The sequence below is a fragment of the Photinus pyralis genome, unplaced genomic scaffold (genome assembly GCF_008802855.1).
Source record: "Photinus pyralis isolate 1611_PpyrPB1 unplaced genomic scaffold, Ppyr1.3 Ppyr1.4_LG5, whole genome shotgun sequence".
NCBI classification, from domain to species: Eukaryota; Metazoa; Arthropoda; class Insecta; order Coleoptera; family Lampyridae; genus Photinus; species Photinus pyralis.
In genome coordinates this window covers 1,141,117-1,150,957 of record NW_022170596.1, presented here as the reverse complement: position 1 = coordinate 1,150,957, position 9,841 = coordinate 1,141,117, and the positions used below count along the sequence as shown (strand labels likewise).

At 36.2% G+C, this 9,841-nt stretch overlaps 1 protein-coding gene across 1 annotated transcript; it reads left to right on the top strand.

Annotated features, from left to right (window-relative positions):
* The first annotated feature begins 7,018 nt into the window (after window positions 1-7,018).
* LOC116170902 (protein wingless-like) lies at window positions 7,019-8,400 on the top strand. Its single transcript, XM_031487459.1, has one exon. It carries the CDS (start codon window positions 7,053-7,055, stop codon window positions 7,608-7,610), a length of 558 nt encoding a protein of 185 aa, XP_031343319.1. The 5' UTR covers window positions 7,019-7,052; the 3' UTR covers window positions 7,611-8,400.
* The last annotated feature ends 1,441 nt before the right edge of the window (window positions 8,401-9,841 follow it).

Genomic DNA, 9,841 nt, shown 5'->3' with positions numbered 1-9,841 from the left:
AAATTTCTAATAATAATCGTTAGTTAATTACCTGGACGCCATAAACAAATAAAAAATAAAATAAAGAAAATCATATGTTTTACAAAATACATTTTATTATTTGTAATATAATATTACATGGTCAATATAATAAACATGATGCCTCGGGCGTAAATAAACCGTTATATGACACATTACACTAGTTCATCAAAAAATTGTCAGCAATTCCTTGAAGGAGTTCGTTGTGTGTTCTATTATTTCTATCTTGCAGAATATTTAGTATTCTATTGTCAGCTTGTATATATTTTCTTCTTTTTGGAATTGGCCCGTCACCACGGATATACTCCTCAAATGTTTGGTCTCTTCCCGATTGAACTTTTTTAAGAGAGTCAATAAATTTCCAAAGCGTTGGGTGATCCATTCCCATCTCGGCCTGTAGTGCTCTGTGCGCAGCTTCCACAATATTATTTGTCCTTGCATCGCCATTTAATGTTCTTTCAAAAACAGTCCATAATTCTGGTGGAAAGGTTGACTCTCTTCGATTTCCCCTTCGATTAGGGCGCCCAATGTAGGCGAACCAGTGTAATATTGGTTCAAGTTCTACTGGTGTTGACTCGCTGAGTTCCTCGAATGCGTCGTCAAGATTATCGATAGGCACAAATGCCAGAGCTACAATTTTCCTAGCAGCCAAAGCGAAGTCTGCATCATTATTGTCAATCCTTCTCCCGCTAACTTTTTTTTCATATTTTTCATCAAATGAAAAAGACATCCAAAAAAATTTGAATTTGTAAACGCAGACCGCATAGCATTTATTGCTGCCAGTTCGAAATCTGTGGAAATAGAATCTGGCAAAAAGTTTGGCCAAAAATTCTTAATAGCGTCCCACATTTTAAGCGTAACACAACGAAGTTGAGGTAAAGCTTATGTGCTCGTGTTTCCGTCCGTCCGTCCGTTCCATCGAGATCTCGGCCCCTGGGCCACCTAGAGACTTCGGGTTTTCGCTAATTGACAGCTGTTATGGTCTATATTTGCCCAATTCGATCAGTTTCATTTAACTCCATATTTTGCGCAGACTGCGCAATGCCAACTTTCATATTTATGGAGATATTTCTTTCAAATTTTAACCACAGACGCTTCTAGTAAAGGCAAACATTTCGCATATAGTAAAAATAATGTGTGGGCATGCACAGTGATGTGTGGGCATACTGCGCAGTGCCAAAATTCTTATTTATGGAGATATTTCTTTGAAATTTTAACCACAGGCGCTTCTAGTAAAGGTAAACATTTCGCACATAGTAAAAATTATGTGGGCATGCGCAGTGACTGCGCAATGCTAACTTTCTTATTTATGGAGATATTTCTTTGAGATTTTAACCACAAATGCTACTAGTAAAGGTAAACATTTCGCACATAGTAAAAATTATGTGGGCATACGCAGTGACTGCACAGGCTGCTCATACCCAACTTTCTTATGTATGGTAATATTTCTTTGAAACTTTATTTTACTTATTTAACTCCTTTCTTTCTCTGGACGTGGACGTGCTTCAATATGCAGATTCGACATTTTGTGTGCTTTTGGTGACGATGCGTCGTTTCAATACTTTGTGTTACGCGGCAATACCCACGAGTGGGTTTTGGAACATTTTTTCATATGTTCTCTGCTGTTTATTGGGTAGCAAACAGTAGGCAACCGAAAACACAAAACCTCCTCGTTCAGCCATAACGACATATACCTGGCCAAACAATTGTGTAGCAATGCGAAATGTTCCATCCACATACATTTTTTTCATTTCTTGAGACCAATTTCCATACGAAGATCTTCCAAAAATTAGAATGCGTTCATTGTCTCTTTCGCCCGAATCATGTAGAAGGAAGTTTGCAAATTGATCACGTTGAAATTCATATTGTGTATACTCGGGTGGGATAATGAGCGCAGCAAGATTATCAGGCTGGACAGGTGCTGCCCTCAGGATGTTTCGCCTTCTCTGAACAACTTTTTTTAACGCACATTTCGAAGGAAGTTGTCCTCTTGTTGCAACACCCACATCTTGTAAAGCTTCACTGATAATATTTGCCGGTGTGCTTAGGGTTGTTTCAGCATGCCTTTTAATAAGATTTTGAATTCTGACAGCTTCAATACCTCCAGGATTGGCCCCATGTGAATGTTCGTTCAACACTTTCCACTACCCATCTCCATTCGCATCTGTATGCAGTCGAGCCTTACAGTTCTCGGAAGTTCGTTTGTCACATCGCCAAAAACTTAATGTTCCATCACTACTTTTCTTATGAAATGAGAACAAGTGACCGTGATGAGCAATTTTTAAACCACCTCTCTGCGATAATAATTCTGCCATCATCACTAACTAACAGTTGTAACAGAAGTAATATGATTACACAACAAACCAAGGAATTATATCGTTTATTGTTACAAACAAATAATTTTGGTGACCAACACCTAATATGCTATAAAGCATAAGTTAATAGGAGAAAGGGTCAACAACAAATTAACAAGCTATTAACTATCACTTAGTGTGCAAGGTAATTAACTAACGATTATTATTAAAAATTTGGAATAATTATAACATCTGTCTCATTGTGTTGTGGCAGTGTGATTAAAGTCATTATTAATTACATTGAATACAATTTCGCATTAAAGAAAAAGTTTTTATTTATTAAACAATGTACTGGTGATAGAGAAAAATAGATTGTAGGACCGAAATGACCGGGACCGAAACGGCCGGGACCGAAATGACCGGGACCGAAACGGCGGGACCAAAATGGCGGGACCAAAACGGCGGGACCGAAATGTCATGGACCCATATATATACCAATGTGAACTATACATACTCCGTCCGAACCTTGAAGTACACTGAGGCTCTAGAAATACAATGCACACTTGCCAAACTTACAGAATTTGATGCAACTCGGTTCATCATAAGTAACAGAGTTTTCAAAAGGGCCTTCCTTATTTTTTAATCTACATATCCCCTTCACGAACTGCGATCTACAAATTTGATAAAGAATCCACCTACAAAATTTCATCGTAATCGGTAATCGATATCGAAATATAGGGCTAACGGACGGACGGGCAGACGGACCAACACCGCAAAATTATAAACTCCCTAGGAGCTCGTTAATAAGGTTATAGCAGTGACTGATGTACCTCTAGAGCATATTAGAAGTACAGTTTTGGTCAGAGGTAATGTCCCTTGATTATCTCACGTGTAGCACATAATTAATAGGTATACCAGATCTCCTGTAAGTTTTGAGCATCTTTTCAAAATGAGGAAACCCCCTAAGATTGAAATGAAAGTTACTGAGGACTTCTGACCACGACATAAATAAAGTGAATTTCAAAGTGGTAACGATTATTTTCATTTAGGGTGGTAATAGAAGATAATTTACAAGCACCTCAAAAAGATTTCTATGGGGTTTTCCCGGACAGTGCATTGTTTTTTTGTTAATGGTTATTTCATGTTAATAGTTTTCTTCGTTTCGGCGTTCGACGAATAAAAAAATCTTCAGCAAGCATTACTCTGTGTTGGGTCTACGGACCCCACCAGCTATGAATGATCTTTTCTATAAACGTCGTTAAAAAGTGGGTTGTTCGTGAAAAATTTGAAGGAAATTTGAAGAGACCTTGAAAAGTATTTCAGAGAAAGGTTGAAGGAAGGAAATTGAAAGCGAACTTGACAAGAGGGCCCGAGGGGAATATGAAAACGTGGGACCAATTTAACAAAGAAAACTTCAGGCGCTCTTAAATTACGCTTTTAAGAATACATTGGAGTATCGTGAAAGCTTGAGGATAATGTGGGGATTTGAGAGGTACTAGATATCAATGATAAATAAACTTGAGATGAAATTAAAGGAATTATAACAAAGAAATGAGAATTGTTTGAAAAAAATTCGATAGGAATTTGAGAAAATCTAGAGAAAACTTTGGAAATACCTGACAAATATGAGAAGAATTTCTGAGAAAACTTGAGACCCTGGAGACCTACCTTAATGAGAAATTGAAGAAGTGGAGGTGAAAGTAATTTGAGGGACCTAAGACCCTGCTAGAAACCTGCGCACTTGAGAGTAATTTGGGAACAATTTTAGGGGAGCTTGGTATGAGCTTAACTTATAGAGAAATTGAAGAAGAAACTAAGGACTGAAGTTGAAAGTAATTTGAGGATAACTTAAGGGAAACTTGTAAGGAGCATCAAACAAATCTAAGAAGTTTGATTTAATTTAAATGAATAGGCTCGTGAACCCAATTGATTGAATATATAAGTAAAATGAAGGCGATCAGATCAATTTCCATGTTTCTTTGCAAGTTGTTTGACTCAAAATACAAGAAAATGCAATATATATCTCGTGATGTGTCAGTGCTAAATTTGATCCTCATTAAAATTCACCTTTACCACATAATAAATTACTGTTACATTCTACTGTTTTAAATATACACATACATCTGAATGCTAAACAAAATTGTAATCCAAGTAAAGGAATGATTGAATCATTGTAATCCTTTGTTTGGGGTTGATTCTTATCAATAAATATAATACAAAATCCATGCAAATAATTTTCACGGGTCGATTCCTTTAGGAATATTAAAATTATTTCAAACAAAATTACTTACGCAAATTCCTAAAAATATCGACCACTAGTTTATACAAATCACCGTAACTGACGTGCATAATATTCTCTTCTGGTAACAAATAATCCTTGAAAAATGTCGCTTTCTTTTAGAAATATGGCACCAGGTCCCTTCGACGTTACAGTCGACTCCGTGATGAATGCAAAACTTTGGCGGAAAAAAGTCCGTACGTAATGCGAATAAAAGCATCCAAGATGTACACGTTGCATATCACTTTTATTTTCAGACATACTTTCGTTCGCGTTCGCTATTAGGCGATATATGTGTAAATTTTCCTATGTTGAATAAAAACACATTCAAAACCAGATTTTTGAAACGGAAAAGTGACCATCTATTACACCATTGAACCTTTTTTTCTGACTTGGTTAAGAAAATTCGTATTACAGAAGGGTTTAAGACAAAATGTTCACTATTGGTTTGGAACTAGTCCACGATTACACACAACGTCAAGGCATCAATATTCAACAGCGCAGCGTTACGGTTTTAACATGTGGATTGGTATTTTTGGTACAATAGGATTGTAGGATCGTTTATTCACCAGAGCGCTATTTGCATTTACTGCAAAACGACTTAGAGGATGCTCTTGATAACATGCCCTTAGCGAGAGTTCTCAACTATAGCAGGATGGTGCACCTGCACATATTTCTAGAGCCGTTCGTTCGAGAGTATCTTTCAATGAGATTTCCAGAAAAAGTGACTAGCACGCATTCTGAAACACCCTGACCAGCGTGTTCGCCGATATAACCCCACTTGATTCTTCGTATGTGGGTGTTTATTAGAAAAAGAACGCAAGGAGAACTGAGGGGATTAGTTCTGAAAGAATTTGCTAGAATTATTTCACAAATGTTGCCTAAATACGGCGAGAAGATGCTATATGTGTTTAGAAAATAATGGAAATCCTTTCGAACATATGCTCTAAATTTGGCGGTTTTATTCACACTCGTTTGTTGTAGTATTTGAATTCTTACATCTGCTGTTCATTTAATTTTTTGGTTTTGTTTTTTCTATTAAGTTGTATCAATTGCTATTATACAGGGTGTTCCATATAAGTATGTAAAAAAATTTTGGGTGGTAGAGGGGATCATGTTTTGTTTGAGAGCCACCCCCAAAAAAGTGGTGAAATTTGCATTCTTCTTTAATTTCTTTCTCAGCAACCATAAGAGTTAGAAAGACTGGTGGCACGTCTTTTGAATAGGTTTTCGGGTATTCTGATTCTGAAAATTTTTTTTCAAAATTCCTACCACAAAAGGGTGACCCCCTAAGTGAGGGTGCGAAAAAATTTTTGATTTTGACGAAAAGTTGGTATCTGGGGGTTTTTGAACATCAAAATCACGAAACTGAAATTAGTTTTTGAAAATTCGAAAAAATGTTGAGCACAAATTAAAGAAGAAATGAAAATTTCACCATTTTTGGTTTAGAAAACTGCTTGTTTTGATCCCCTCTACCATCCAAATTTTTTTTTATATAGGTACTTATATCTACACCCTATATAGGGAGCTGATATAGACGTAGACGTTAATTGTCTTAGCTAGGTAATTATATATTAAAAAAAATTCGGAATTTTCTTAATTACGCCGAAAAAATGCTAATGCTAAGCCGTAATTAAGCCAAAGAATAGAGTGCTATCATACATCATTAAATTCATAATGAAAAGGACAATTACGGTTATGATATCAGAATATCAGGGTCGTATTTCAAAAAATGAAGTTGTGATGGCTCCGCAAGAACGACAAAAAAATTAACAGAAAAATCCCATTTTTTAAAATACTTAAAAAATCAAAATTTTCTTCAGAGGCTTCTAAACACTATGTTCTTAGATCTTTGATTGGGTAACTTTTCTTCCTTTTATGACCGTTTGCACCTACAAATTTAAGCCTTGATTAAACTCAAAATCTATGGCAACGATTATTAAGACAATGGTTGCCCTGGCATTTATATTATGCTTAAGTTTAAGCGACTTTGGCGGTGCAATTAGTCCAAGGATTAAAGTTGGGAAAATCTCCTTGGTTTGCCTCCTGTTGCCTAGATACAAATTTTACTGGAGACAGATACCAAAGCGTAGTAAACTATCGTATCCTACATCAAAATTATGGAATCAAAAGCTCGCCTGAAATTGTAATGTAAGACATGGTATTCAGTGTTTGACATCGCATTCACGAATAACTATCAAGGAAGACGAAATGATTATCAGATTAAATGAAAACGGTAAGACCGTTTTACGTTGGTATTAATTCTATTGAGACAAAGTAACTATTATTTACGCCGCATTTGCATATAAATTTATACAGTTTAGTCGAATTGGAATGTTTTAAAGCCTATTTAACCGTGAATATAAGTAAAAGTAACCGGTAGCTTTTCATTATTTACTATGTATGGATGTCCAGTATAATATCTAACAGCATTTTCTTGTTGTCAGCACGTACAATCCCAAATGCGCCAGGAATGTAAGTGCCACGGCATGTCGGGTTCTTGCACGGTAAAAACCTGCTGGATGCGTCTTCCACCGTTTCGAGTAATCGGCGATACTCTGAAAGACCGTTTCGATGGTGCGTCTCGGGTGATGGTAAGCAACGTTGGGAACGCACACAGCAACAACGCGCATAACAACAAATACAACAAAAGTAACAACATTAACAGTAACAGTATTCACAATCGACGGGAAGGAAAGGGTCGAAAACAGAAATACGGCTTTCAGTTGAAGCCTTACAATCCGGAGCACAAGCCGCCGGGACCGAAGGACCTGGTCTACTACGAACCATCACCGGGATTTTGTGACCGAAATCCGAAATTAGGGATACAGGGAACGCACGGTAGGCAATGCAACGATACTTCGATAGGGGTCGATGGATGTGATCTGTTGTGTTGCGGACGAGGGTATCGCACACAAGTGGTGGACGTAGTCGAAAGGTGCAACTGTACCTTTCATTGGTGCTGTGAGGTAAAATGTGATGTATGTCGAACGAAAAAGACAGTGCATACATGTCTGTAACCTACGGGCATATAAAACAAAAGGACTATGTTATAAAATGACTAGATCGCGAATGCAAATCCTGCAGGTGTTATCAGTATTAATATGAATAGAATTATAATTAGATTCTTCGTGACATTGTGATTTTTGGTTATTAAGTCACTACGTAAAGACGAAAACATTCCTCGCTAACGATTACAAACTGTATGCATATCGGATCGATCGACTGCATATAAAACAATCGCGCAGATATTTCCATTCAATTCAATACAAATTCCTCGAACTCGAAAATTTCCTAAATGAATGTGTTTCGTTTTAAGTATTGACGTAATATCCGCAACTATTGCTATTAAGTGAATTGCGTGTCTCTTATTAAAGACTGATTTGAAAGTTAATCTGTGAATATAATGTAATTATCGGAAAACTTCTTTCTTAATGATATTTCTTAATTTATTTATATGTATTATAGTCTCAATCACTTACGATTGTTTTAACGCTTAAGCCATAACTTTTATTCCATACTTTTATATTTTAGCCGACAATGCTTTTAACATTGAAGAATAAAATATTGTTATGTACGCTTAAACCTTTAGTTTACTAAGTTTTATTTATTTATGTATTATAAACAGTCGTATTGTATGCTGTTGTCATGTAATGTTCCGTGCATATTGTTAGTAATTGCCCACTTCCTGTAAAATTGTAAATATATAGTGTACATTTTGTCAATTTTTGTGTAACATATAATATTTTTATAAAGTAATATTTATAATCGTGGTACCTGTATTTGTCTATATTACAAATATTTAATAAATTGAGTTTTCTTATTACACATTCGCAGCTGAGTTACCCGTCACTTATCCACCTTGGTATCCACCCCATTCTAATTACATCGGCCTTGTACCGATATTAATTAATTTTTCCATTTTAAATTTTGGATCATTAGTCAACAAGTGCGAATAGCCGAAGAAAGAGACTAACAGGAGAGACTTTCGTTTTGGGAAAAAGGGAGCCGGTATGTCGTAAATAAATTAGATCCATATTACACCATTCATAGAGGAATATGTGATCTGTAGCTCCATTGGCGGTCCATCCCGGATTGAAATACAACTGAAATCAAACCGCAACGTTAATAGCATCGGAGCGCATAGTTCTATTCCTTTCAATTCGTTCTATTCTGAAAGTTTCATATTGGCTTAACATGAGCTACGATCACTATGGATTGTGGACCGGCATTCGTCTGTGAACGTGGATAGTTACTTACAAATTGCACGCGATTTTGGGCAATTGTGTCTTTATATTCGAAAAACAAAGGTAACTTTTTACATCTTTCTGTGTTTGCATCACGGTGTAAGTGCTGTAAGATGACAGAAACGTACGAACTGCTGTTTGAATTGTGAAGCAAACATTATAATTGCAACGGATTAAATTTTCCATTAAAAAAGTCCAGAACTGTACCTATGTGTTTATCCCAAACCATTTGAGTGTCATAACTCGTAAGCTCCTGTTCCGAAATATCATCTTCAATAGTTAAGGACGCATTTTTAAGCAGTATAATATAGACACATGCCATCGCCGAGGTTTTTATAAGACATTTTATTGATGATCTTAGGGGTTCGCGACTGGGCACTGCAATTTTGACTTACCCTATACTTAGTACAGTTGGCAACGATGAGGAAAACATCGCCATCTCGCTTTCATGTCAATAGATGTTTATTACCACTTTGAAACCTCGTTAACAGTAGCACAGCCGTCTATAATTACAAGCCATGCTGAGAAGTTTGGCAACGTTGTTCGAAAGTCAATCGGTGGGCCGATATAAGTTTTTTCACTACTAGCGTCTGATGACATGATTATTAACCTTTTTTCCACTTGTAAAGTAGGCATTTTCGGCATTTGTTCAAAGTGGTTAATAATTTTTTATTATTAACTAGTAGTCAATAATGAGAACTGTCACGCTGTCACTTTTAGAAAACACAACCCCAAATTTCGCTCAATGAACGTTTAGACAAGTTCTCTAAAACGAATAATTGCCACCATTCGCAATTTCCAGAGAAATTACATACCTAAAATTATCACATTTTGAAAAAATTCGAACGAAATTACTCTTTACAAATCTCAATGACAGAACAAAATACGGCCTGTTTGACTTGTACTTCCACGTATTTGATTGACATGTTAAATTAAGAAACAAACAATTCTGTCCAACCGTTAACTCTCTTATCAATATAATATGTTAATTTAGAGGATTTCAA

What these genes read in the sequence shown, in the direction of transcription:
- LOC116170902 (XM_031487459.1), top strand. Translation starts at nt 7,053, where the DNA reads ATGCGCCAGGAATGTAAGTGCCACGGCATGTCGGGTTCTTGCACGGTA.